Below are 27,791 nucleotides of genomic sequence, written 5' to 3'. Positions count from 1 at the left end.
GTATTATAGTATTTGATAAAATTTTATGTAAAATAGATGTGAAAAAACCGGTTTTTCAAAGCTGAGTTTTGCAACTTCTTGTTTTTGGCTTTTTTTCACAAAAAAATGTGAAAAAAAGCTGAAGCTGAATGTTTACCAAACACAGAAAAGTTTCAAGCTTTTTTTGATACCAGCTTTTTTCAGAATCACCACAGTACCAAACCAGCCTGCCTGCCTCCATTTTTTTACTTGTTTTTTCATGTTAAATTTCAACTTTTGAGCCAAATGTCACTGTGAATCTCTACAGTAGTAAATGTCATTCCAGACAAACTGAAGTGACCAAATTTCAATCTTCCACTCTCCCATTATTTCCCATATTTTAGATCTCTCTCTCTCTCTCTCTCTCTCTCTCTCTCTCTCTAGGAAGTGGGAAGAAGAAGAATGGGGGCTAATAGCTCAGCTTTGAGCTGGGTTCTGCTCTGCTGCTGCATAGTGTGGTCTTCTGTGTATGTTGAGCAGACAGAGTGCAATGTTGTGTTTGATAGGAAGGCTCTTGTCATTGATGGGCAGAGGAGACTTCTCTTCTCTGGCTCCATTCACTATCCCAGAAGTACTCCTGAGGTACCATTTTGTCCCCATCTAAATTAAAGCCCACTTTTTTAATTTTTTTTTTTATAAATGTTAAACTATTTTTCTGACCAAATGTGATTTCTTTTGCATACTTTTGATGATCGTATTGCTAATTGGACATGATAAGTGAAATGCAGATGTGGGAAGGTCTTATACAGAAGGCCAAAGATGGTGGCTTGGATGCCATTGACACCTATGTCTTCTGGAATCTTCATGAACCTTCTCCTGGCAATGTATTCATTGTTTTTATTTCACTCAATTTCTTACATTACTCTGAATTTTGTGCACATTATCCCTTTCTCTGTTTGATACCTTGTTCTTACAAATTTTGGGTTCTAGTATAATTTTGAGGGGAGGAACGATTTGGTTCGGTTCATAAAGACGGTTCACAAGGCAGGGCTCTATGTTCATCTTCGGATTGGTCCTTATATTTGTTCAGAATGGAATTTTGGGTAATGATCATTTTTTCTCAGCAGTTTTTCGTTTCGTCGATGAATTTCTTTTTGAATGTTTCTATTTTCTTTAGGGGGTTTCCAGTTTGGCTGAAGTTTGTTCCAGGCATTAGCTTCAGAACAGATAATGAGCCTTTTAAGGTCTGTGTTTTTTTTTAAGAAGGAAGGATATGTAATTTGAAAACTTGAAGTTTTCGGTCAATTGTGTGAATTAATCCATGATTAATGTTTTGCTTATTTTTGGTGTTGCAGTCAGCAATGCAAAAATTTACACAGAAAGTTGTCCAGTTGATGAAGAACGAAAAGTTGTTTGAGTCACAAGGTGGCCCCATTATCCTTTCTCAGGTAACTTCTGCTACTATTTTTTACTGCTGTATAACATTTCAATCAGCTTAATTTTGAGCACATCTATGTACTAGGTTACCACTTGACACTGTTTTCGGTTTGGATAGATGAGCACACTGATGATGCGTAACACTAATTGTATTTGGATTAATTTACTTTTTGTTCAGATTGAGAACGAATACGAGCCAGAAAGCAAGGCGTTTGGGGCTTCTGGTTATGCATACATGACCTGGGCTGCAAAGATGGCTGTTGGAATGGGTACTGGGGTCCCATGGGTCATGTGCAAGGAAGATGATGCCCCTGACCCAGTGGTAAGCGAAATGTCCTTGCACCCACTCTATGCATACTTCTCTGAACAAGTCAATAAGTCACATTCAGTTATCTTTCCCATCTCCTTTATTAACCCATAAAACTCTATTTTCTACTAGGAAATTTAAGCATCCCACGAGTTGCATTTATATTAGCCAATTATGGCTAATTAACCACTGGCAACGAAGTGAATCTATGCTTAAGTTAGAGCTGCTAACAAGTCTAATTTATTTTGGATTGTTTGAATGCTGCTGACAGATAAACACTTGCAATGGTTTTTATTGCGATTATTTTTCTCCCAACAAACCAAACAAACCCACAATGTGGACTGAAGCTTGGAGTGGCTGGTAAGTTCTATATCGGCCTTTGCTCTCAGAACTGCAGCTTGAGAAGTAGTAGATTTACGTTGTCCTGTCTTCTTAAAGGTTCACAGAATTTGGTGGCCCAATTTACCAGCGGCCTGTTGAAGATTTGGCATTTGCAGTTGCCAGATTCATCCAAAAAGGAGGCTCCTTCATAAATTATTACATGGTCAGTCAATCCCTTTGCCGTCTGTATGCTTTGAGATAGAAGACAAACATTAAAGTATGAAAACTTTTATACAAAACATTCTGCAATCCAATGATACCTTATTTGTGTCAATGTAAATCCGATATATATCGTGCTTTATCATATAGTACATCACTGCCAGAGGTAACTAATCATTGCATGCAGTACCATGGAGGGACCAACTTTGGAAGAACTGCTGGAGGCCCCTTTATAACTACCAGCTATGACTATGATGCTCCCATCGACGAATACGGTGAGAAAATTGAACCCATTCTGCAGTGACTTTCCAAATTCATAATGTTATATTTCTTCCGTAATGTGATCTTTCTTCAGATGTACATCGTGATGTGTAAATAGTACTAGACTACTAGTTTGCAGTCTTCTAACTCATAACTGATTTATAGGCTTGATCAGGCAACCTAAGTATGGCCACTTAAAGGAACTCCATAAGGCTGTTAAGCTATGTGAGCTAGCTCTGCTGAATGCTGATCCTACTGTCACAACCTTAGGGAGCTATGGACAGGTTTGTCTGCTTCTCTGAGAGCGTGTAAGTAAGAATGTCATTACTCTGAATTTCTGCAGTAGAAATCAGTAGAGTTTCAAAACATCTTATACGTTAGTTAAACAAGTATTCACACATGAAAAAATAAGTAAGCTATCTAATGGTCAAAGGGATTCTGTGTTAAATGAGGCCATGCCATATTGGCTACCACCTCCTTTGAGAAACTATGAACTAAGCTTAAGAATGTCTCTGGTAGTTTTCAAAAGGAAGTCTTCCTTGAAGATTCGTACAAAATCAATTTCAATCAGATTGATGTTTTGGCAACTTTGAACATATGGAAGTTGATGCTTGTTTCTAACCAGATAGACTCAAATTCCAGGCACATGTATTCTCTTCCAAGTCAGGAGGCTGTGCAGCTTTTCTCTCAAATTTCAATACAAAGTCAGCTGCAAAAGTGACTTTCAATAACATGAACTTTCACCTCCCCCCTTGGTCCATCAGCATCCTTCCAGATTGCAAAAATGTTGCATTCAACACTGCCCGAGTGAGTGACAAACGACACTAACTTTGAATTGCTTCTTTACTGGGTTTTGTTCCACTTTTGGTATAGTGTATTGTATACGCAGAAATGATAATCAGGTAGCCATGCATTCTGTTGCAGGTGGGAGTTCAGACATCCCAAACACAACTTTTGCCCACTAACTCTGAGTTGCACTCGTGGGGAATCTTCAATGAAGATGTTTCTTCAGTGGCTGGTGATACTACAATCACGGTCGTTGGCCTCTTAGATCAACTGAACATTACAAGAGACTCCAGTGATTATTTGTGGTACACAACCAGGTGAGTTTACACTAACATTTATACCCAACATATCTTCCAACATGTATATCCCTTTGTCAAAACTAACTATCAATAACTTGATGCTTATAGTGTTGACATAGATCCATCAGAATCATTTCTACGTGGAGGTCAACATCCCAGTCTAACCGTGCAGTCAGCTGGAGATGCTATGCATGTCTTCATCAATGACCAGCTCTCAGGTAAATTGTTGATAAGCTTGTGCTTAGAGAAGTACACCAGCTAGATATGATCTAATGGAATACCTATTGGAGTCTGATTAAAAGAAGTATATGTTCTATAACGATAGGATCGGCTTCTGGGACTAGGGAACACAGAAGATTCACTTTTACAGGAAATGTCAACCTGCATGCTGGACTGAATAAAATTTCACTTCTCAGTATAGCTGTTGGATTGGCGGTTAGTTCCTTAATTTCCATTTTCGCCAACTGCCAATGCTTTGATGTACAAAAGAAAATTTATCGTTGGCTATAATGTTTCGAATTTCTATATTTTCTTTAAAAAATTGTGATGATTATTGTATACTTTGTTACAATAAGGAATTAGCCATGGAATGTGAGAGACGTATGACTATGAGGGTTTCATCATTGCGATGTAATTGTTCAGAATATGAATCCCACATTGGCGAAAGAAGGGACAAGGCATGTGCTTATAAATAGTTGTGCTACTCCCCATACGTCCAATTGGTTGATGGTGGAACCTCAACTTCTTTAGTAATTAAGAGTCAAAGGGAACATCGGAAGCACAATGAAATTTGGATCGTTCAAACTTGTATTAGTTTTTGAGTTCGTATTTCTAGTCTTTCATCTCTGTAATACGTGTATGGTTTACATACTGCATTATCTATATTGTGCAATATATTTTTTGATTGGCCTGTGTAAAGCTTGCGTTGTCGTTTAGGTTTTACTTACATTGATCTCTCTCTCTCTCTCTCTGTGTTTTTAAACCAAATCCAAAGTTGAACTTTTAACTGAACTATTTTCCGCTTGTTGTCGTTGAAGAATAATGGTCCTCACTTTGAGACGCGGAACACAGGAGTGCTGGGACCAGTTGCTCTACATGGACTAGACCATGGAACAAGAGATTTATCTTGGCAGCAATGGTCATATCAGGTCGGTCTTTAATCTCTACTTCCACTTAATTCCAGTGACTCGTGTTCTCGAAGAATCCCAACTTATTCTTTTGTTTCTTTATACAGGTTGGGCTAAAAGGTGAAGCCGCGAATCTGGATTCTCCAAATTCCATTTCGGCTGTGGATTGGATGACAGGGTCCTTAGTGGCACAAAAACAACAGCCACTGACATGGTATAAGGTAGGGAAATGTAACTTCCAACGTTGAAGCTTGACCAAATGTGCTTGACCAAATGTTTTACTCTTATTTCATATGGTTCTATCTAAGAACTGAATGTTGGTTGGAGGGTGAATTGGAGTTCATTGGGCCTCCTACTGCAATGTGGTTTAACAGTTGTAGTTGAATGCGTAGGCATACTTTGATGAACCAAATGGAGATGAGCCCCTGGCTTTGGACATGGGTAGTATGGGGAAGGGTCAAGCATGGATCAACGGGCAGAGCATCGGAAGATACTGGACTATTTACGCTGATGGCGATTGCAGTGCATGCACGTATTCTGGTACATTCAGGCCTAAGAAATGCCAATTTGGTTGTCAGCATCCAACTCAACAATGGTACAAACTTCTTTCACGGTTTAGGGTTCAGTAAATCCATGCAGAAAACACATTAAGAACCACTTCAAGAACTGATCTTTAATTCTGTTATGTCTCAGGTACCACGTTCCTCGCTCTTGGCTGAAGCCATCTAAGAACCTCTTGGTAGTATTTGAGGAGATTGGTGGTGATGTATCAAAGGTCGCTCTTGTGAAAAAATCAGTGACGAGTGTTTGTGCCGAGGTTTCTGAAAATCACCCACACATTACAAATTGGCACACTGAGAGCCATGGCCAAACGGAAGTGCAACAGAAGCCCGAAATTGGCCTACACTGTACAGATGGACACTCCATTTCTGCTATTAAATTTTCAAGCTTTGGAACTCCATCCGGAAGCTGTGGGAAATTTCAACACGGCACCTGTCATGCTCCAAACTCAAATGCTGTCCTGCAGAAGGTACTTCTCAGATATTGCTCCTAATTTACTGCAGTAAAGAGTCAGAAGTTTTCCAATCAACTCATTGAGATGTCAAAGTTTCAACGTAATCGAGATTTTGCTGATGTTTTATCTTGACAGGAGTGCCTAGGTAAGCAGAAGTGTTCAGTGACCATATCAAACACCAACTTCGGCGCAGACCCTTGTCCAAGCAAACTAAAAAAGTTATCTGTGGAAGCTGTTTGTTCCCCTATAAGCACTTGAACTGCCATGACCGCTGAACGAAAGAAAAACTGCCAGAACCAAATTCAAGGGTACATGACCGAACTCGGGAAAAATTTAATGCCGTACGAAAATTAGATTAGGCAGCGGCAGAGCAGTGTTTTAGCAGCAAAATATAGAATGTGACATTGGTGTATGGAAATGTAAAAGTATTTTCTACAGAAGTATGCATGGAATGCTGATGTTTTTCATACAACTGAAGGGAAGCTTCTCAATCACAAAGCTTCCCAGTTGAAGTTTCGATTCAGGTTGAGGATGACAGGAGAAATTCGTATTCAACTTTGACTTTAAGGAAAATGATAAACACGCACACTGGTTTATTGTCAGGATAAGCACCATCATATTTTGACAAATAGTCTTACGACATTTTAGAGATTCTAATTTAATCAACGTCATGTGTATTAACTTTCACATATGGTTAGTGCGCTTATGAGGTGTTAACAACTTTCTCACCCGAACTTTTTTGTTTTACTTTTTCAGTTCTACTTCACATCTTACAATGTTGTTTGATGATTACAACCGTCTACTTTATTGATCAACCTTTAAAGATTAACTCTACAAAAATCAACCAAATACAATCGTTTAACCATTTGGTTGAAGTTGTCAAAATTTTAGTGTTTAAGTGAGACTTGTCTATTTATTGAACAACTGTTGGATGATCGAATGATTTCAAATTTGATTAATTATTTTCTTACAAAATAGGATGTAAGCCGAAAAGATTATACAAGGAGGTCCAAATGAACAAGTTGCTGAAATGCTACTCCACAATATGGGTATCAAGTAAGTATCATCAACTCATCTAGTACAAATATATGGTCTACATTTCACAAAAATTTTACGGTGTTATGGAGTAAAGGATGCTTCAATCTTTTTAACTTTTAAATCATAACTTTTAATTAAAATTTAAGAGTTAGAAATTGCGCAGTATTCGATACTCCGAAACACTATAAAAAATTCCCGATAACTTCAAGTCCAACCTCACAATTCCGACAGGGGAAGTCAAAACAATTTCATGTAAAAAAAAGTCAACAAAGAAACCCGAGAGTCAATACGTAGACGCAAAAGTCCTCTCTACTAAAGGAGCTATTATCCTCTCTGCATGCGTCCATGGTATGCCCCTACAATCCAACCCCTCGTACGAAGGAACTATCCCCCCCACGTTTCTTCTTCCGAATTCCAAGTTCCAAATTCCAAATTCTGCGTGTCTGGTTCGGGCGATGAGCTTCTAGAATCTCCGCCATGGCCAAACCCAAAGCTCCGAGACGAACGCTCGACTCCTACACCGTCAAACCCATCAACAAAACCATCAGAGGTACAACACTTCCACTACTCACTACTCAGAATTCAATTCCCCAATTCCAAATATTCAAAATTTGATTCGGATTCTCTGTAAATTTGATTTCTGTGTTTGTGGGGCAGCCGGGGACTGCGTCCTGATGCGGCCGTCGGAGCCGGGGAAGCCGTCATACGTGGCTAAGATCGAGCGCATCGAGGCCGACAGCCGCGGCTCCAACGTCAAGGTCCACGTCCAGTGGTACTATCGGCCGGAGGAGTCGCTCGGCGGCCGGAGGCAGTTTCACGGCTCCAAAGAGGTCTTTCTCTCCGATCACCACGATGTTCAGAGCGCCGACACCATCGAGGCCAAGTGTACGGTCCACACCTTCAAGAGCTACACCAAGCTTGACGCTGTTGGAAACGACGATTTCTTCTGTCGTTTTGAGTATAATTCCTCCACTGGGGCTTTCAATCCCGACCGCGTTGCCGTGTATGTTTGTTCTTCTTTTGCTTCAAATTGGTTGAATTGGAATGGAGATTGAGTTGTCAGTTGTTCAACTTTTCTTGTTATTTGGTGTTTCGTATTGATTTCGTGCTTCAGTTGATATGATTTGGTTGGTTTCTATTGTTTTTAGAGTGCATTGAATATAACAGCAACGAACTTTTGCTCACTCTTCATTGTTTCTTCCATCATACATTGTACTAGTCTCTGGAAACTTTAAGAGAATTCGTAAAACTAAGGGCCCGTTTGATAACAATTTTAACTGAAAACTTGTTTGATCTTGAAAACTTAAAACTGCTCAAGGAAGTGCCATAGAAGTGCGCTTTTGAAGCGCAAGAATCAGGCTCTGAAGCGACGGTTACAGGGGCTATGAGACCCGATTAAGCGTAGGAATTAGTACTGGAAGCCCTAGTAGTAAGCATAAACTTTAAAGTGGCCTAAATCTTGTTCATAATTCATGATAACCAAGATGGATGGTCGTCCAAATTTTGAATACTCAAAAAAGTAGCTTTCAGTTATGTTTTTGAAAACTGAAAAAACAGTTACCATGCAAGTTTTCAGCAGGAAAAACAAAATCGAAAACTGAAAACGAAATGGTTGCCAAACGGCCTCTAAAACTAAAAGCTCAAAACTTTTCTTCATTGATTTTAGTTTTATGCATCTTCATTTGGTCCTTCACCTTTAATTCTCAGTTTCCTATCCTTCTGGTTATCAATGTAGCTTGACGTTCAAGATTTCGTTTTCACTTTTTATCTTATATAGGTTATACTAATATTTGAGTTTGATGAAATCATAACCGAAACATATTTGAGCCTTGAGCTTAAGTGTCCAATATTTTATTAGTTATATAAGTTTCCCACAATTTTTGTTTTTGCTCATGGCTGTTAAGTTGTCAGCCTTTCTATTTGATCTTTTGTGAACAAGCTCAAGTTGTTGCCACATTGGGTTTTGGAATGACTGATATTGAAATGCCTCTTTTTGGGTTTCTGATGTTACGTGGCAGGTATTGCAAATGTGAGATGCCTTACAACCCTGATGACCTCATGGTTCAGTGTGAAGGTTGTAGTGATTGGTAAGTTAAATGTTTAAGTTATTCAGTTGTTTGTGAACTCCCCACGCTTTTGCCTCACAGAGGGTGGATTGGATTCTTATCATAAAGTTGAAAAGTTGGTCCTTCGTCTGAATATTTCTTTTATCTCTTGGTAGATTTTATTTATCATGTTTTAATTTACACATGCATTCAGTTGCTAACCAGGTGCACACTGAAACTTGACTGTTCCCTTTTACTAGATCTCGAAGACTATGACTTTGTACTTCTTATATGTTTCAGACAGACCTATCTGGAGTGAACCGATTTTTGAAAATCTTCACCCGGTTGATTTAATTATTTTGCACCATCGTTTTTCTGGGGTATAAATTGCCTCTAAATGCTGGAGTGGAAATTGTTGTGAAATTGAAGTAGATGGATGGATTATAAATTTAATTTTAAAGTAACTGTTATTCATACCTTGAGGGGAAATTAGGGGAAGTAATTGGTTAGTTCATGGAACTGTGTTCATACGCTACTACAGGTTAGCATTCAAATATACATAGTTAATGTGTCATACCATCATGTTAGTAATTACGAGGAACTACTTGAATGTGAATCAGCTAGACATTTTGTTTATTTGTGCACCAGACGAAGTCTCAAAGTGTTACTCCTTCTAAAGAAGTATACCATTTAGAGGAACTATTTTTAGATGGAATGTATCGCTTTACCCTTTTTCGGTATGCATATATCTCTGATATTTGTCCCAAATTCTCAAATGCTAACATGGAATAAGCATGAAGCATACTGACAAGTGTACAACCTTATGCTGGTCTGCCTTGAGCATGTGGTGTGTTGCCGAGCCACTGCTTTCCACAGCTTCTGAGGTTGACACTTGAGGGGCTATTGCTTGAGAATAGTGAAAACAAAGGCATCGAAGCACAGATGCCTAGTCTTTTCTTAAGTGATACGCTTTTTGTCTATTTTCACTTGTACTGTCTTCCCCTTGCCAATCCTTTTATAATACAGATGCAATATTCAATTTACTGCACTTGATTCAGGTTTCATCCTGCTTGTATAGACATGAATATACAGGAAGCCAAAAGACTAGATCACTTCTTCTGTGAAGGCTGCTCTTCCGAGGGTCAAAAGAAATTGCAGAATTCCCATACTGCTTCCAGACACCCTGATACAAAGGTACATTTCTTTTGTAAGTGTTGGATAAAATTTGAAGTTAGGTTTACCATTATCATTCTTGGTTGCATGTGGAGTTGTGGCCTCAATTTGAATTGCATGTCCTCTGGAAATTGACACGTTATTGGACATGTTTCGGATTTCTTTATCCATTATTAAATGACCCGAAGACACATAGGGACTACTGATGCATATATACTCTCAGTTTTGAGACCAGATTAAGTTGAATAGAGAGAACAGAAAAGGGTGTTAAAAGAAACCATACATTGAGTAGAAATAAACTTAATACAAATTTCCAGGACTATTGGTTGTAGGCATCATTGGTCAGGCTTCATGAATGTCATACAGTAGGCGACGAGGCAATGGCATAAAAAAGCAAATATACTTATGTGTTCATTAAATTGTCTGACTTTATATGAATTTTAAAGCGTATAATTTGTTAAGAGAACGACTAGTATTTGGAAATGTAGGTTTGTTTGAAGCATGATTTTGTCAAGACTCAAGAAAAAACAACCAAGGCAGTGTTTATGATTGATGGTTGTTGGTCTCTAGCATCTCTTTGAAGCCAATGGCCACAAAGTATTCTTGAATTTGATTCATGTTGTCTTTCAGGTGGATACAAAACGGCGTCGGAGGTGATATTGTATATACAAAGTCAATCTGATAAACTAGAGGTTGTGGCCTTGTGATCATTGGTAGGGCTTAAGCAAGCACGGAGCCGGGGGACATGTCTTGCATCACAAGTTGTGTATCTATGAGTCAATTGGAAGACGAAAACTAGCTTGAAAACCTTTTTATGTGATTAAGTAGATCGTCTATATATTTAAGGTCGAGGACGTGTATGGATGTATGTATGTATGTATGTATGTTGTTATGGAATGTAGAGTTGTGAATATTCCGAACGCATTTATTCCCCTATTGGATCTTCCTGCTTAGGTCTAGCATCGAGAAGTTTGGACACTATATGTTTCAGTGTTCCTGCGTTGCAGAAATCATCTCAAGATACTAAAATACAATCATCAGCCACGGATGATCAGTGTCCAACCAACATGAAAGAAGATAGTGCTCATAAAGAAAACGAAATTTTGTCAACTGGATCACAACTGTAAAGGTACCACCAGGAAAATGTGTATTACTTATCACGATCTTGCAATCACTGGCAAAGCAATATTTTAAATTACCTACAAGGCTACAACACAAGTCGAGCTTTCTTCTCATAGCCTTTTATCAAGGACACAGACCACAAGAAGCTCAAAATACCACCATCTCAAATTTATATTAGTCACTTCTAAGGTATTGGATGTTTTTTGTTGAATGAAATATTTAGAGTGCTTATCTGTTTTAGTTGCTTGCCTTTCTCTTGTGAGATTATTCATGCTTTGTTCTTCTAGTTGTCTATGTTATAGGCTGGTACTAGAGACAGAGCTTTGGAGTTTTCAAATCTCTCCTCGCATTAGGAAATAATGGACCTTATATTTTAGTTTTCATTTCATTTGATTTCGTTTCTTTCCTCTGTGCCCTACATCAGAAAATCAGTAAGAGACCAAAAGAGATTGCCACCAACCCCCTTGGCTAAAGACCAGAGTCGATGGCCGAGGATTTGTGATTTTTTCTCTCTAGTGGTTAGTATTTTTTACTTTTTATATTTTATTATACTAAGAGTAAGATGCCACGCGAATTAAGATTTAAAATATACGATACACATAATGCAACTCCTGTACAATGCATGGTCCATGGCCTTTCCACTGCTTTTGAGGGTGAGTGCGAGTGCGAATATTTATCATGTAATTTTAGTGGGTTAATGACAATGATCATGTTGTCCGATGTAACAATGGATTCTCCAGTTCGAATGGCACCCATCTTTTCATTAAAAAAAAAAAAGCTATACCTATTTTATACTTGTAAGATATATTCTGAAATCATAAGAATAACAATAAGACATTAAGATCACAGATTTAATAAACCGAAATTACAATAAATCAATTACAATTTACTTATCTATAGAATAAGAAAGACATTAGTTCCGCAACAAGCGGAAATCTACACTGCGCAAGTGCTCCGTGGTAACGGTAACAGTAACGCGAAACAATTATAATATATAATTATATTAAAAATCAAAAAAGAAATTCCGTTGCCGGGACTTGAACCCGGGTCTCTCGGGTGAGAGCCGAGTATCCTGACCAACTAGACTACAACGGATGCTGCGATTCAGTGTAACTATATCATATATAAAAAAGTCCTAATGACTAGACAAAAACACTCACAGCAGAACAAAAAATAAAAAGACTATCTAATCACCAGCCATATTAACTGTTTTGTGCTCATAAGAAGAAAACCAAGCTTTATTATATCAACTACAAAAAGCATACATCTCATTTGCATAGCTCTCTTTATTCAAAACAAGTTGGTGGCTTCATATTACATTGGCAAAAAAGATACAAACACTTGTACAAGTAATGCCACTCTATTCCTTACGTGATTGATACAGTTAATAGTACATTATACGAGACGTTATAACGTTTAATACCTCATTTTTGGGGAAAAATGGAAGAATTATAGCCCGCTATCGCGAGAGTGTGAGTTGAAACTTGTATCTCTTTGTATATGTTTGTTTTAACCTGTTTTTGATCTCTTCCATACAATAACCGTTCCGTAGAAATCAGATGATGCTAACAAGTTCTCTCCATGGTTCCAAGCAACACCAATAACCGGAAATCGATGACCCTGCAGTTGGATATAATTTGGTCTTTATGGTCCAATTTCATACCATAGGAAAGAGTAAAACCTTGTGTAAAAATAAGACGAACCTGTAGCTTGTTTACACAAGTATGCTTTGGCCGGGTTAAATCGTAGAAGTAGACATTTGAATCCTCACTTCCGGAAACTAGGCATTGTAACAGTATGACTGTCAGCAAACACTTAAAGAAAAGAAGTAACGAAGTATGTGGTAACATTGATATTGGCATACAAACCTATATATTCTCCTTTTTCAAGGGAAAGCAGTGGACAGAAGGAAGCCCGGATGCTGTATATTCGTGGATTTAGTTTCAGTGAGCAACGGAGAGTCAAATAACCCTGTATTTCCAGAGCAACACTACAGCATACCAACCTCACTATCAGTGGTTTGACATTTTGAATATACAACAAAAGTAACAGGGCAGGTTCAGTGGCCAAACCTGAAGAAAGATAAACTTCCATCTTGAGTACACGTAAGCAAGACAGGGCCCCGAGCCAACAGAGAAAAACTTCGGTACTGCACAGTTATGACTGCAGATTTCCGCCTTGTGCTACTTCGGTGACGATGAGAGCGAGACAACATTCCTGTGTGAGAATTCATGCTTATAGAATATATACAGCCCTGTAACAAATTATCCAAGAGAGTGTATGAGTAAAAGGATAGGCAGCTCATTGGAAGAGAATTGTAAATGAATATATGCAATTACACACCGTCGCATCACCACAGAAAATGAGCTGTCCAGTGTGAGCATAATCCATGGAGGTAACCTCACTGTCAAAGAATATTTTATGAATGACCCTACCAGTGCTGAAATTGAAAACCTGAAATGTAGATGTATAAGTTACACCAATCAAATGCAATCAATTAAATTGATAATATCCTTGCAACCCTATGACATTATTGGAGTTAAAAAAACTGGTTCCCTCATGTTTTGGAAAAAGATAAACAAAAATCAAAGTAGCAATAAAACTTTTTGTGTGGGGATGTCTAATGAGATGTTCCATTATGATTGTAATGCAATGCCTACGATAAATGGGCATAGTGTTCATTTTATCAAGAAGATAACAGAAAAAAAAACCATAAGGTATGCAGTCATTACCGTAACTTCTTTGTCTGCATTGCCAGCTGAAAGAAAGTTGTTATTTACCTGCATCAAGAAGATAACAGAAAAAAAAAAAACCATTAAATGGTAGTATTTTCATGTACAATATAAATATAAAATGGGGTAAATGATTTTCACTTTGCACTGAAGTCATCCATAGATTTTTTTATGAGGAATAATACTTTATTAAGAGCTCAAAATGCAGTAACAGTTTGTCATCCACGGATTGTCAAAGGGAAAGCCAATATTAAATTGATCTGTTAAGGTTTAAAAGGGAACGTTATTGCAAATGAGGGTCATTTCAGGCTAGTGAACATAATATTCTTTGAGAATCTGGTAGAAAGGCAACCAAAAAGCCTGACAGGTATTCTATGCTGAAACCAGTACTTGGTTTGAATAAAATGACTTGCATTGATGAAACAAAAAAACACTTTAAACATGCATTTATAGTAAGATAACCAATATAACAAAAATATTGTGGCAATTTCGAGGGCTGAACTTTCTTAATTTTTGTGCACACTTACAGGGTGAAAACGGATACACAGTTGCGGAGACACTCCATATATTACTCGAATACAAAGGCCTTTTGAAATCTCCCACACTCGTACAGTTTTATCCATTGATGAGGATGCAATGTATTGATTGTTCGACGAAAAATCAAAGTCTGAAAAATGAACAAGAATTTCAAAAACGGATAGAAAGAGAAGCTAAAGAGATTCTCATCTTGTATAGATTACGGACTTGATGTTCAACTCTGTTGCATGTCATGTTTCCTTTACGTTTTTAAACATTAGAACCACTAAGAATACAACCTATTAATCTACTACAAAATTGATTGCCTAAACCAAAAAGGAATTTTGGTGGTACCAAAGTGTGTACTTGGAGCAAATTGCAACCTAGCACTTCTGTTTTCTACATCTCAAGGAATAATAAAATTTAAGCCTTTTGACTGCGAGAGTCTACTAAAACATGGCTACAAATATATCATTGCAAAAACAAAACAAAAGACAACAGTAGCAATACCAGTCGATCGAACCTGTAACATCTTTGGAGTGACCATGCAGATGCTTGAGGATTGAAGGTGGATCAGAAACAGTGCATACTGTCAAGGTTCCATCTGATGCTCCATATGCAAGCAGATCAGAACTCATGTGCCCAAACTTCAAAACCGTAACTGTACATGAAAAACCAATGAGGTTTCAACTTTCAACCTTATTAAAAGTCACATTCACTCTCAGCTTAATAACCCAACAAGGGGGTCCATCTAGTCTAGTACTCGATGGAAAAAAGTTACCAGAGGCTGTGCACTGATCAAAGATGCAATGCATTCCTACAAACGAGTACGCAGGTTCTGCCCGCCGAGGACGTGGGCGGTCACTATCACTTATACTGGAGCCAAAACTTCTGCGAGGTGAAGGTTGACTGCCACTCTGGACGTCCTAAAATAAAACGAAACTATAACAAAACCAAAAAAGGAAAAATCCAGGAAAGCACTTACAAATGACGAACTTTTGCATTGTGTTCAAGGATCATTGATTTTACAGTTCGAAAAGCTAAAGAATTACATGTCCTCATTCAAAAAACCGAAAACGATTAGAATGTGCAACAAATGCACACTATATAGGATTAACAAATACCCATAACGTAATGGAAATTGAACTCAAAATGCGCTGCATACCCTGCCAGGACTCCAGCTTTCGACGTCGTACAAAAGGGACAGCGGACTTGTAGGTAGAATCCATCTCCCACTGATGCATGAAGCAGTAAATTACCCTGATGTCAGCATACATTACGAATTTAAGAAAACAAACTAAACACTCACTAATCAGAAAATTAACTTTCGATTTCATCACGTTTCGAGAGATGAGCAAAGCTTTGATATGAATTGATCGCCGACCTGTTTCCGGGAGTGGTCTGGAGGCTCGGAGTCTGCATCCTCTCCCAATTCCTCGGCCGCCGGATGTAATTTCGAAACGCGACGTACCCTTTTCCATTGCATCTCCAATCCTTCAACAATCAGAAGCAATAACAATGTGACTGGAATGAACGAAATGAACGATTGAATTATGCAAATTGTTGAGTAGAGAAGGAGGAGGAGGAGGAGGAGGAGAATACTCGGCGGCGATGAAATGGGGACTGGGGCTTGCGAGAGAGTAGAAGGCGACGGATGCCAATGTAGTCGGGATCGGAGTCGGCGGGAGCAGGTTGAAGCAAGCAGATCAGCAGTTCTGGATCTCCATTCTTCTCTTTCTCCTTCTCCTTCTCTTCCTCTGGTGGAACACCACCATCAGCATTATTATTATTCTTCTCCCCCTCTGCTGGACCACCATCACCCCCACCGCTGCCGTCGCCGTCGCCGCTTTTCTCCGTCATCTGAGGAAGGTGAAATCGTTTGACTTTTGAGAAATATTACTCTCTGTCTCGTCTATATGCTGCTGGATCACAAAATAAAAGAAACGGGAGAAGCAGAGATCAAACCTCAACTTTTGGTTAAAATTAGCTTACTTGGCTATGTCTAATTAAACTATTAATCATAATTAACATTTAATTCGTGAAGTTTGAAAATTGAATTCTATTTTATTGTGTGTTAGAGCAAGTCCACCTCTAAGGACATTGTGTCAGCACCCAGCCCATTTATCCACTCCAGTGAACAGTAACAGACTCCAATGAACAGAAATAGGCTAATGCATCTCCACCCCTAAAAAAATGTGCTGGCACCCAGCGAAAAAATGCACTGGCACAAACGATCTCCACCCCTACAAAATGCGTTGGCACCCAGCCCATTTAAAATATTTTTAAATATTTTCTAAAGGAATAAAAAAATAAAATAGTTTTAATTTCGGATAGGATTTTTAACCAATCTCGTAACGCCACGTGTCATTATCTGAACGTACTATTTTGTGAATAGATTTCCGCTAAGATTTTCAACCAATCCCGACACGCCACATGTCACTTCCGTTTTACAATAATTTAGCCAAGATTTCGATAAGATTTTCAACCAATCACGTCATGCCACGTGTCATTATCCGAACGTACTATTTTGTGGATAGATTTCTGATAGGATTTTCGACCAATCCCGACACGACACGTGTCACTTCCGGGTTACGATAATTTAGCCAAGATTTTGATAAGATTTTCAACCAATCACGTAGTGCAACGTGGCATTGTCTAGAACCTCATCCTTTCTTTTTTTGTCCATATAAACCCTAAATCCCTACATCCATCCTCACACCAAGCTCAATCCTTCTTTTTAGCTCAGAATCTTTGTTCATCGTTTTCAAATCTTGAGTTCTTATTACAATGTCTTCTTCAAGAAGAGTGTATAAACAGTTGCAGGAGCAACAGAAAAGGTTGTTGGCACAACAGGCAGAATTGGCCAATCTCGAGGAAGGTGGAGGTGGAGATGAGGCTTTCTTCATGAAGGAGGATGAGGATGATCACCATAGAAGGCAGAAGGCCTCACATTCCCACCGTGTCATGGAAGCCGTGGGTCACATAGCCAAACCAAGACGTGCTGCGAACCTCGATAGAAAATGGGAAACCAAGAGGAGGATGAGGCTCTCTCTCAAAGTGTAGAAAATATTGAAATGTAGATAGTATAGAAAATGTAGAAAATATTGAAATGTGGTGTAAAGGTTGAAGATGAGGGTTAGGTATTTATAGAAAAAAAAAGGGTTTTTATCACAAATGGTCCCTAAAATTGACCCACCCCATCAAGATGGTCCCTGAAATTGAAAATCAATCAATGTAGTCCTTGAAATTGGGTGTCGCAAATCAATGTAGTCATTTCGTCATAACTCCGTTAAAAATTCTGTTATGTGCTGATGTGGCAAGTGACGTGGCACACTTTATATTAAAAAACTAATAAAATATTATTAAAAACTAAAAAAAATCATTTAATATTTTTTAAATGTTAAAATAATAATAATTATTTAAAATATAAAATAAAAAATAAAAAAAAATAAAAAAACCCATGTTTGTCAAACCCCACCTCACCCACCCGGTTCCCTTCTCCCCCAGCCCCTGTAACCCGACGAAGAAGAAGAGAAAAAAGAAAAAAAAAATTAAACCCTTCTCCCCCACCCCCTGCAACCTGAAGAAGAAGAAAAAAAAACTCTTCTCCCCATTCTCCCCCACCCCCTGCAACCCGAAGAAGAAGAGAGAGAGAAAAAAAAAAGCCTTCATCCCCTTCTCCCCCACCCCCTGCAACCCGAAGAAGAAGAAAAAAAAAACCTTCTCCCCCTTCTCCCCCACCCACTACAACCCGAAGAAGAAGAAGAAGAAGAGAAAAAAAAAAAAAAAAAAAAACCCTTTTCCCCCACCCCCTACAACCCGAAGAAGAAGAAGAAGAGAAAAAAGAACAAGAAGAAAAAAAATATATATTAAATGATTTTTTTTTAGTTTTTAATAATATTTTATTAGTTTTTTAATATAAAGTGTGCCACGTCACTTGCCACATCAGCACATAACAGAATTTTTAACGGAGTTATGACGGAAGGACTACATTGATTTGCGACACCCAATCTCAGGGACTACATTGATTGATTTTCAATTTTAGGGACCATCTTGATGGGGTGGATCAATTTCAGGGACCATTTGTGATAAAAACCCAAAAAAAAAATAACATTTTTTTAAAATTTTATGTATTTTTTTTTAAAATTTTATGTATTTTTTAATAATTTTTCTGTATTTTTTTATAATTTTTAATAAATTTTAATAGAGTTAATTAATCTAGACCGTTGGATTTGAAAAATATTCAAATCCAAGAGCCCGGGAGTTGCCACGTGGCCAACGGTCATATTTATGACCTTTGGGCCTTTTTTTTATTTTTATTTTACTTTTTTGTGAAAAAACGTGGACCGTTGATCTGTGATCGGATGATCTATTTTAAAAGTAAAATTTAATTGTTTTTTACCGTTGGAAATCCAACGGCAGAAAGGGAGCCACGTCGCTTGCTCGGCGTGAGTTCTGAGTACGCCTGAGATGCGGGCCCCTGCCTCTGAAAGGCTGTCGGGCACTCGCGCCACGGCCCCGTGAATCGCACGCGCCAGGTAAACAGCCCGGCTTTTTGGTCAATCTCTTTTGGGCTGCCCAGAGACCAGCTCGGGCTGGGTACTAGTCAAGTTGATAGGGTGGACTAAATTGACAGGGTGCTGGCCTTGTTTTTAGACAGGGTGCTGGGTGAATTGGACTTCGGTGGACTTGCTCTTAAAAATCTTTGAGGATTTAGGCATGAACTTGTAAGTTATTGTCAATTTTTATCATAAACATTTATTTTTGTTAATACTGTTGGAATTGGTATGAAATCAGGTTTGTATTCCTAACTAAAGTGGGAACCTAGTTGTAATAGGTGTTGGAGACTTGGCTGCAAGTTTCCAGGTGGCTTTTGGATTCTAACTTAGTTTAGGATTAGGTTTGTGGCTAGATTATTTAGTATAAATATGTGTGAGCCTTAACATTAGGGTGTGTGAATTGTGAGAGACTTGTAAGGCGGAAGAACTAATGTGTGAGAGTTTGTGAGTTCTTTTGTAATTTTATTAGTTAATAAAGCAAGCTTCCATTATTCATATTTGTGTGGTTGTTCTTGGTTTAATCATCTTGGTTGTGTTTGACAAGTGGTATCAAGAGCAAGGTTCGGTGATTAAGCCAAAACAATGACAAAACCTGAAGACTCCAACAAGAGTGGAGATGATGGGGGCACCGAGGTAACCAAAACCTCGGTGCAAAGTGCTAGGTTCGAGATCGAGAAGTTCGTCGAGACCAATAACTTCGCTATGTGGCAGTGCGAAGTTAAAGATGTGCTGATACAACAAGGACTACTTGTTGTGCTTGGAGATATGCCTATGTCGATGAAGAGCAGCTGAATCCGCATTCATGTTCCACAATTCGGTTGTGTCTTGGCAAGGCACAAAAGTATGGTGTAATGAATATTTCATCGGCCAAGGAATTATGGGATACGTTGGAGTCCAAGTATTTGAAAAATAGTGCAGAAAATAGGCTTTATCTTAAGAGTAAGCTTTATCGTTTCCAGTATAAGGAAGGAACAAAGATGATTGATCATCTCGAAGAGTTTAACAAGATGATTGCTGAATTCTTGAACTTAGAAGAGACGATCAAGGATGAAGACAAAGCTTTGATCTTGATGAATTCTTTGCCTGAATCGTATGAATCATTCGTTATGACATGGATTTATGGTAGAGAAACTATTAAATTTGATGAGATCTCAAGTGCTGTGATGAATCATGAAGTTCGAAATCTTGATAGATAAGAGAGGAACAATTCTGAAGCATTAATGGTGAGAGGAAGATCAAAAGAAAGAAAGTCTGCAAATAGGAAGAAAAGCAAGTCTCGCACAAGAGGTAACTTAAGCAGCAGAAAATTATTGGATAAGGATGAGTGAGCCTTTTGCCATGAGAAAGGACACTAGAAGAAGGATTGTCCTAAAATCAAGGCTAAAAACAAGGAAAAGAAACATGAAGATTCAGAGGCAAACATTGTTGAAGCTGATGATGAAGATTTTGTTTGTGCCCTAATAGCAGCAAAAAGCATAGACTACGTGAATCAATTGGTGCTTGACATTGGATGCACTCATCATATGACTTCCCAACATCATTAGTTCTCATCTTTTAAAAATCTCATTGGAACTGTGTATATAGGTGACGATAATCCATGTTCAACGAAAGGAATTGGCAGCGTTATGACCAAGCATCATGATGGTGTAGTTTGAGAGCTACAAGGAGTAAGATATGTTCCAAATCTCAAGAAGAATTTAATTTCTTTAGGCACCCTTGAATCTCAAGGTTGCAAATTTTATTCTGAGAATAATATACTTAAGGTAGTTAGAGGGGCATTAGTGACGATGAAAGCTCCCAGAAGAGGTTTGCTTTACTTGTTGGAGGGCAAAACCGTGGAAAAACAGGTGGCTATGGTGGCAGAAGGTGATCAAGCTGATACATATTCTCTATGAAATATGAGGTTGGGGCATGTGGGAAACGAAGCGCTGCAAGGGTTGATTAAACAAGGGTTCTAAAGGGAGCTAAAAGTGGAAAAATAGAGTTCTGTGAGCACTGCATTCTTGGCAAGCAAACAAAGGTAAAATTTGGTATTGCAATACATCAAACTAAGGGGATATTGGATTATGTACACACATATGTCTGGGGACTTGCAAATAATGAATCTCTAGGAGGGAAAAGATGGTTTATGTCATTCATTGATGATTACTCACGAAGATCATGGGTTTATATGATGAAGCACAAACATGAGGTGTTGAATATTTTCTTGGAATGGAAAAATATGGTTGAAAAGAAGATTGGCAAGAAGTTGAAAGTCTTAAGAAGTGATAATGGTGGGGAATATACTTCTGATCCCTTCTTTGATATATGCAAAATTACTCGTCACTTTAGTGTTAGAGAAACCCTACAACAAAATGGTATTGCAGAACGGTTGAATCAGACATTGTTGGAAAAGGTGAGATGTATGCTTTCACAAGCGAAAATGCATAAAAGATTTTGGGCAGAGGCATTAAACTATGCATGTCATATTTTGAATTGTCTACCTTCTGCAGCTTTAAATGGTAAGACTCCAATGGAGTTATGGTCAGGAAAAATAGCTCAAGACTATGAAAGATTAAGGGTTTTTGGGTGTGATGCTTACTACCACGTGAAAGAAAACAAAGTGGATCTGAGAGCAAGAAAAGCTATTTTTTTAGGGTTCAATAATGGTGTCAAGGGATTCAGATTGTGGAGCATTGAATTCAAGAAGGAAGTAGTGAGCAGAGACGTGACGTTCAATGAAACTTATATGAAACTTAGCGAAGAAAGGAATGTTGTCCATGAGGTGGAGCTATCATCCAATAATTCTGAAAAAACAAGTACCGAAGATGATGTTCACATTGAAGAAGAAGATTGTGTCAACCAAGAAGAAAGACAAGATGAAGAAGCACTACTATAATATTAGCTTTAAGTGGTGGATGATGGTGGCGGTTTTAGAAAAATCTTGTCGGATAAATTGTATCCGACACATCATTTAATTAATGGCGGATATTAGAACAATCTTGTTGATTATATCCGACAGAAATTCCTGTCGGATATTTACTGGTGGATATGAAAAAAATACTGTCGGATATAATCGACATTATTTTTTTAATCTTTTTAAAAAAAAATATTTTTTATATATCCTGGCGATTTTTGAGTTAATGGTGGTGGTTATAACTGACAGAAATTGATTATTTTATTATTTTACTTTCTGGCGATTATTATTTTAGTATTCGGGCGATTATAACCGATAGAAATGAAAATTTTATTATTTTTAAATGTTATATTGATTAAAAATAAATAAATAAACACACATTTTAAATACTTTTTTTTTCACTCATGACCCTAAAGTCTAATGAACCCAATTCCCACGAGCCATAAATTTTCTAAGAGAATAATAACAACAGACTACAATCTGAAGCTCTATCATTTTTGTAATAAGAATTATGCTCCTTCACAAACAAGCAACAAGATACAAAAAAATTCAAACAATTTTTTTCAATGCGTCACAAAGCACATTGTTTGGCACATAAACACACATGAACATCTGGTGTATTTTATCATGTCTAGTTTTATTAGTTTAAAATGTTATATTGATTAAAAATAAATAAATAAACACATGTTTTAATTTTTTTATTTTTTGCGATTTTTTCCACATGCTATCTTGGAGTATATACAAACATATTTGACGGTTTGATCGTTAAAACTAGTTTCGTAGAATGCATATCCTATAAAATTGATAGATTTAACAAACACTTAGAGCTAATGTTATACTTCCATTAATTATAAAATAAGATTTTGTGGTATCCACTAGTGTAAATATTTTAAATTGAAGATCAAATTTATTCATTACATTCTTATAGGGTCGAGGAGTGTAGCTGAAAAAAAATCATTAAAATCAGAACTAAAATAACCGTTAAATTGTGATTTTTTGTTTATAACCGTCGAAAACTTTTGTTCCGTTACGTAATCTCTTAATGTTTGTTTTATGTGATTTTTTACATATGTGATCTCGGAATGTGTAAAAACAAGTTTGACGGTTGGATCGTTGAAAAACGCTTCGTAGAATGCGTATCGCATCAAAATAGTAGATTTAATAAACACTTAGAATTAATGTTATACTGCCATTAAGTATAAAATAAGATTTTGTGGTATCCACTTGTGTAAATATTTTAAATTGAAGATCAAATTTATTCATTACATTCTTATAGGGTCGAGGAGTGTAGCTGTAAAAAATCATTAAAATCAGAGCTAAAATAACTGTTAAATTGTGATTTTTCGTTTATAACCGTCGAAAACTTTTGTTCTGTTATGTAATCTCTGAATGTTTGTTTTTTCTGATTTTTTACATATGCGATCTCGAAGTGTGTACAAACAATTTTGATGGTTGGATCGTTGAAAAACGCTTCGTAGAATGCGTATCGCATCAAAATAGTAGATTTAATAAACACTTGGAATTAATGTTATACTTCCATTAAGTATAAAATAAGATTTTGTGGTATCCATCAGTGTAAATATTTTAAATTGAAGATTAAATTTATTCATTACATTCTTATAGGGTTGACGAGTGTAATTGTAAAAAAAATCATTTAAATCAGAGTTAAAATAACTGTTAAATTGTAATTTTTCGTTTATAACCGTCGAAAACTTTTGTTCCGTTACGTAATCTCTAAATATTTTTTTTTTGTATTTTTTACTATGCGATCTCGGAATGTGTACAAACAAGTTTGACGGTTGGATCGTTGAAAAACGCTTCGTAGAATGCGTATCGCATCAAAATAGTAGATTTAATAAACACTTAGAATTAATGTTATACTGCCATTAAGTATAAAATAAGATTTTGTGGTATCCACTTGTGTAAATATTTTAAATTGAAGATCAAATTTATTCATTACATTCTTATAGGGTCGAGGAGTGTAGCTGTAAAAAATCATTAAAATCAGAGCTAAAATAACCGTTAAATTGTGATTTTTCGTTTATAACCGTCGAAAACTTTTGTTCTGTTATGTAATCTCTGAATGTTTGTTTTTTCTGATTTTTTACGTATGCGATCTCGAAGTGTGTACAAACAATTTTGATGGTTGGATCGTTGAAAAACGCTTCGTAGAATGCGTATCGCATCAAAATAGTAGATTTAATAAACACTTGGAATTAATGTTATACTTCCATTAAGTATAAAATAAGATTTTGTGGTATCCATCAGTGTAAATATTTTAAATTGAAGATTAAATTTATTCATTACATTCTTATAGGGTTGACGAGTGTAATTGTAAAAAAAATCATTTAAATCAGAGTTAAAATAACTGTTAAATTGTAATTTTTCGTTTATAACCGTCGAAAACTTTTGTTCCGTTACGTAATCTCTAAATATTTTTTTTTTAATTTTTTACTATGCGATCTCGGAATGTGTACAAACAAGTTTGACGGTTGGATCGTTGAAAAACGCTTCGTAGAATGCGTATCGCATCAAAATAGTAGATTTAATAAACACTTAGAATTAATGTTATACTTCTATTAAGTATCAAATAAGATTATGTGGTATCCACTATTGTAAATATTTTAAATTGAAGATCAAATTTATTAATTGCATTCTTATAGGGTCGAGGAGTGTAGCTGTAAAAAATCATTAAAATCGGAGTTAAAATAACCGTTAAATTGTGATTTTTCGTTTATAACCGTCGAAAACGTTTGTTCTGTGATGTAATCTCTGAATGTTTGTTTTTTCTGATTTTTTACGTATGCGATCTCGAAGTGTGTACAAACAATTTTGACGGTTGGATTGTTGAAAAACGCTTCGTAGAATGTGTATCGCATCAAAATAGTAGATTTAATAAACACTTGGAATTAATGTTATACTTCCATTAAGTATAAAATAAGATTTTGTGGTATACATCAGTGTAAATATTTTAAATTGAAGATCAAATTTATTCATTACATTCTTATAGGGTTGACGAGTGTAATTGTAAAAAAATCATTTAAATCAGAGTTAAAATAACCGTTAAATTGTAATTTTTCGTTTATAACCGTCGAAAACTTTTGTTCCGTTACGTAATCTCTAAATATTTTTTATTTTTTTATTTTTTACTATGCGATCTCGGAATGTGTACAAACAAGTTTGACGGTTGGATCGTTGAAAAACGCTTCGTAGAATGCGTATCGCATCAAAATAGTAGATTTAATAAACACTTAGAATTAATGTTATACTTTCATTAAGTATTGAATAAGATTATGTGGTATCCACTATTGTAAATATTTTAAATTGAAGATCAAATTTATTCATTGCATTCTTATAGGGTCGAGGAGTGTAGCTGTAAAAAATCATTAAAATCAGAGTTAAAATAACCGTTAAATTGTGATTTTTCGTTTATAACCGTTGAAAACTTTTGTTCCGTTATGTAATCTCTAAATATTTTTTTTTTGTGATTTTTTACGTATGCGATCTCGGATTATGTGCAAACAAGTTTGATGGTTGAATCGTTGAAAAACGTATCATAGAATGCGTATCGCATCAAAGTAGTAGATTTAATAAACACTTAGAATTAATGTTATACTTCCATTAATTATAAAATAAGATTACGTGGTATCCACTGTTGTAAATATTTTAAATTGAAGATCAAATTTATTCATTGCATTCTTATAGGGTCGACGAGTGTAGCTGTGAAATATCATTAAAATCAGAGCTAAAATAACCGTTAAATTGTGATTTTTCGTTTATAACCGTCGAAAACTTTTGTTTCGTTATATAGTCTCTAAATGTTTTTTTTTACGATTTTTTACGTATGCAATCTCGGAGTGTGTACAAATAAGTTTGACGGTTGGATCGTTGAAAAAAGTTTCGTAGAATGCATATCGTGTCAAAACGGTAGATTAAACAAACACTTAGAGTTAATATTATATTTCCATTAAGTATAAAATAAGATTTTGTGGTATCCACTAGTGTAAATATTTTAAATTGAAGATCGAATTCGTTCATTGCATTCTTATATAGTCGAGGAGTGTAGCTGTAAAAAAATCATCAAAATCGGAGCTAAAATAACCGTTAAATTGTGATTTTTTGTTTATAACCGATTAAAACTTTTGTTCTGTTATCTAATCTCTCAGCGTTAATTCGTTCATTGCATTCTTATAGTTTCGTAGAATGTATATCTCCGTTAAATTTGCCTAAATTTTGAAGTGTGAAAAGTAATTTGTGCTAAATTTTTATTTATGTTTTTCAAGTATTGATTAGACAATATTTAGTTTGTGTGATGACATTTTCATTGTACAATTATCTTTTTGTTTCTTTAATGCATATTTTACATGGGTTATTATCTATTAAACGAAACAATTATTTATTTTCGACAAAAAAAAAAAACAATTATTTATTTAATTTTTAAAAACTTATTCTACTTAAATACATTTTATTTATTTATTTATTAAGCCAAACAATTATTATTTTATTTTTTAAAATAGTAACAAAATTTTGGGGGGGAATTTAAAATTTTGGGAGGGAATTTTGGGGGGAATTTTTCGGCCATTTTCTTTCTGTCGGTTTATATTTTAAAAAATGTTTTTGTCAGTTTTAATCGACACTAATGAAAAATTTCTTATACCCACATCCGGCCTCCACTCTTCTCCTTATTTTTTTTGAAACCTAACTCTCGACACTCTCCCTCTCTCTAAGCTCCGAAAAGGAACCCTCACCATTCCTCTCAATTATGGCCAAATCAACCCTAAAAAAATCTGAACCTCGAACCCTTGGGACATGGGGAATCAACCTGCAGTGTTGCATGTAACATCGATGCATAACTATCAAGCTCACCATCCAGAACAGGCATGCTAAGGTTTCGGTGGTGCCGTCGGCGGCCGCACTGGTCATCAAGGCCTTGAAAGAGCCCGAGTGTGATCGTAAGAAGACCAAGAACATCAAGCACATCGGAAACATCTCCATTGATGACGTCATTGAGATTGCCAAGGTTATGAGGAACAGATCCATGGCCATGAAGCTGGCCGGCACGGTGAAGGAGATTCTTGGAACCTGCGTCTACGTGGGTTGCACGGTCGACAAGAAGGAACCCTAAGGAGATCATTGACGGTGACGTCGAGATCCCTCTCAAATAAGCTGCTGCTTCAGTGAGGCTCTCACTTTTCCTTTAGCTGAATTAAAATTTTGTTTTGAAGTGTATGCCATTTCGGATAATTTGGGATTAATTTAGATGAGTTGTGTTGAAAATCTCTGGGGTTTAATCTCTGTTTTGAATCTGTGCATGCATGTCATCATAGCGACGAATTCCGGCAAATGTAGTTAAGTTCGAAGCTAGTGGGTTTAATCTCTACTTCGTTTTTGCTGTTGCTTCTTTTTCTTCTTCCCTCTTTTGGTTCCCCCTTCTTGCTTCATATGTTCTGATATTTTCTCTCTCTCTCTCTCTCTCTCTCTCTCTCGCTCTCTTCAAAATCCCACAACAGGTTTTCGAGATCGAGCTCGGGCGAGGTTTCGAATGGTGAATGCAGGGGATATAGAAAATGCAGAAATATATATTTTTTATTATTAATATATTTTTCTGTCGGTTTTAGCCGACAAGAATGATTTTATTTATTTTTATAATAAATTCTCTGTCAGTTATATCCGACAGAGTTCTTGACAGTTTTAGTATTTTCTGTTGGTTTTATTCAACATAAATTCTTTTATTTATTTATTATAAATATATATCCTGTCGGAAATAACCGACATGATTTCTGTCGGTTTTAGAGTACCTTCTGTCGGAAAATTCATTTCCTGACGTAGACAATTCTGTCGCTTATTATATCCGTCACTGCATCCATTTTCTGTCGGATTTTGCTTAAAATCCGACAGTAATATACGTTTATTATCGGTTTTTGAACCGCCAATTATAGATAATTTTGTAATAGTGAAGCTATGAATGATGATGTTCAAA

General features: G+C 36.5%; 3 protein-coding genes, 1 non-coding gene and 1 pseudogene across 6 annotated transcripts; 3 read left to right on the top strand and 2 right to left on the bottom strand.

Annotated features, from left to right (window-relative positions):
• The first annotated feature begins 328 nt into the window (after positions 1-328).
• On the top strand, positions 329-6,332 carry LOC126586668 (beta-galactosidase 5-like). Its single transcript, XM_050251593.1, has 19 exons — positions 329-600; positions 747-842; positions 949-1,061; positions 1,136-1,202; positions 1,314-1,406; positions 1,574-1,717; positions 1,974-2,062; positions 2,141-2,246; positions 2,430-2,517; positions 2,669-2,787; positions 3,146-3,310; positions 3,428-3,606; positions 3,697-3,806; positions 3,914-4,023; positions 4,626-4,736; positions 4,823-4,936; positions 5,108-5,310; positions 5,409-5,745; positions 5,866-6,332. The coding sequence occupies exons 1-19, from the start codon at positions 421-423 to the stop codon at positions 5,986-5,988; spliced, it is 2,547 nt and encodes an 848-aa protein (XP_050107550.1). The 5' UTR covers positions 329-420; the 3' UTR covers positions 5,989-6,332.
• A 778-nt stretch (positions 6,333-7,110) lies between these two features.
• On the top strand, positions 7,111-10,967 carry LOC126586673 (chromatin remodeling protein SHL-like). Its single transcript, XM_050251599.1, has 5 exons — positions 7,111-7,318; positions 7,426-7,771; positions 8,787-8,855; positions 9,872-10,007; positions 10,617-10,967. Exons 1-5 carry the CDS (start codon positions 7,246-7,248, stop codon positions 10,641-10,643), a joined length of 651 nt encoding a protein of 216 aa, XP_050107556.1. The 5' UTR covers positions 7,111-7,245; the 3' UTR covers positions 10,644-10,967.
• Positions 10,968-12,130: 1,163 nt separating this feature from the next.
• TRNAE-CUC (transfer RNA glutamic acid (anticodon CUC)) lies at positions 12,131-12,203 on the bottom strand. The gene has a single exon. It is a non-coding gene; the product is annotated as a tRNA-Glu (tRNA).
• Positions 12,204-12,317: 114 nt separating this feature from the next.
• Positions 12,318-16,325, bottom strand: LOC126586671 (uncharacterized). Of its 3 annotated transcripts, none has more exons than XM_050251596.1 (12): positions 15,959-16,325; positions 15,741-15,850; positions 15,481-15,616; positions 15,138-15,273; positions 14,880-15,017; positions 14,368-14,507; positions 13,841-13,888; positions 13,452-13,562; positions 13,181-13,362; positions 12,977-13,098; positions 12,812-12,888; positions 12,318-12,728 (listed from the first exon to the last, which is right to left on the bottom strand). In XM_050251596.1, exons 1-12 carry the CDS (start codon positions 16,214-16,216, stop codon positions 12,618-12,620), a joined length of 1,569 nt encoding a protein of 522 aa, XP_050107553.1. In that variant the 5' UTR covers positions 16,217-16,325; the 3' UTR covers positions 12,318-12,617. The 3 variants fall into 3 exon arrangements, with proteins under 3 accessions (XP_050107553.1, XP_050107555.1, XP_050107554.1); XM_050251598.1 differs by having other exon boundaries at positions 15,522-15,591; positions 15,959-16,323; XM_050251597.1 differs by having other exon boundaries at positions 15,138-15,282; positions 15,522-15,591; positions 15,959-16,322.
• A 10,341-nt stretch (positions 16,326-26,666) lies between these two features.
• Positions 26,667-26,976, top strand: LOC126584126 (60S ribosomal protein L12-like; annotated as a pseudogene).
• The last annotated feature ends 815 nt before the right edge of the window (positions 26,977-27,791 follow it).

The sequence above is a fragment of the Malus sylvestris genome, chromosome 10, assembly GCF_916048215.2.
Source record: "Malus sylvestris chromosome 10, drMalSylv7.2, whole genome shotgun sequence".
Lineage (NCBI taxonomy): Eukaryota > Viridiplantae > Streptophyta > Magnoliopsida > Rosales > Rosaceae > Malus > Malus sylvestris.
Note: the sequence above shows the minus strand (reverse complement) of the source record. Positions and strands in the feature narration are given on the sequence as shown.

Excerpts from the sequence above, each read along its gene's own strand:
- LOC126586673 (XM_050251599.1), top strand. The coding sequence starts at position 7,246 with ATGGCCAAACCCAAAGCTCCGAGACGAACGCTCGACTCCTACACCGTC. Across the intron at positions 7,319-7,425 it reads CATCAACAAAACCATCAGAG|CCGGGGACTGCGTCCTGATG; the intron begins GTACAACACTTC and ends TTTGTGGGGCAG. Across the intron at positions 8,856-9,871 it reads TGTGAAGGTTGTAGTGATTG|GTTTCATCCTGCTTGTATAG; the intron begins GTAAGTTAAATG and ends CACTTGATTCAG.
- LOC126586668 (XM_050251593.1), top strand. The coding sequence starts at position 421 with ATGGGGGCTAATAGCTCAGCTTTGAGCTGGGTTCTGCTCTGCTGCTGC. Across the intron at positions 843-948 it reads ATGAACCTTCTCCTGGCAAT|TATAATTTTGAGGGGAGGAA; the intron begins GTATTCATTGTT and ends TTTGGGTTCTAG. Across the intron at positions 1,062-1,135 it reads TGTTCAGAATGGAATTTTGG|GGGGTTTCCAGTTTGGCTGA; the intron begins GTAATGATCATT and ends TATTTTCTTTAG.
- LOC126586671 (XM_050251596.1), bottom strand. The coding sequence starts at position 16,216 with ATGACGGAGAAAAGCGGCGACGGCGACGGCAGCGGTGGGGGTGATGGT. Across the intron at positions 14,508-14,879 it reads TCACTCCAAAGATGTTACAG|ACTTTGATTTTTCGTCGAAC; the intron begins GTTCGATCGACT and ends TTCATTTTTCAG. Across the intron at positions 13,363-13,451 it reads TTTTCTGTGGTGATGCGACG|GGCTGTATATATTCTATAAG; the intron begins GTGTGTAATTGC and ends AATTTGTTACAG.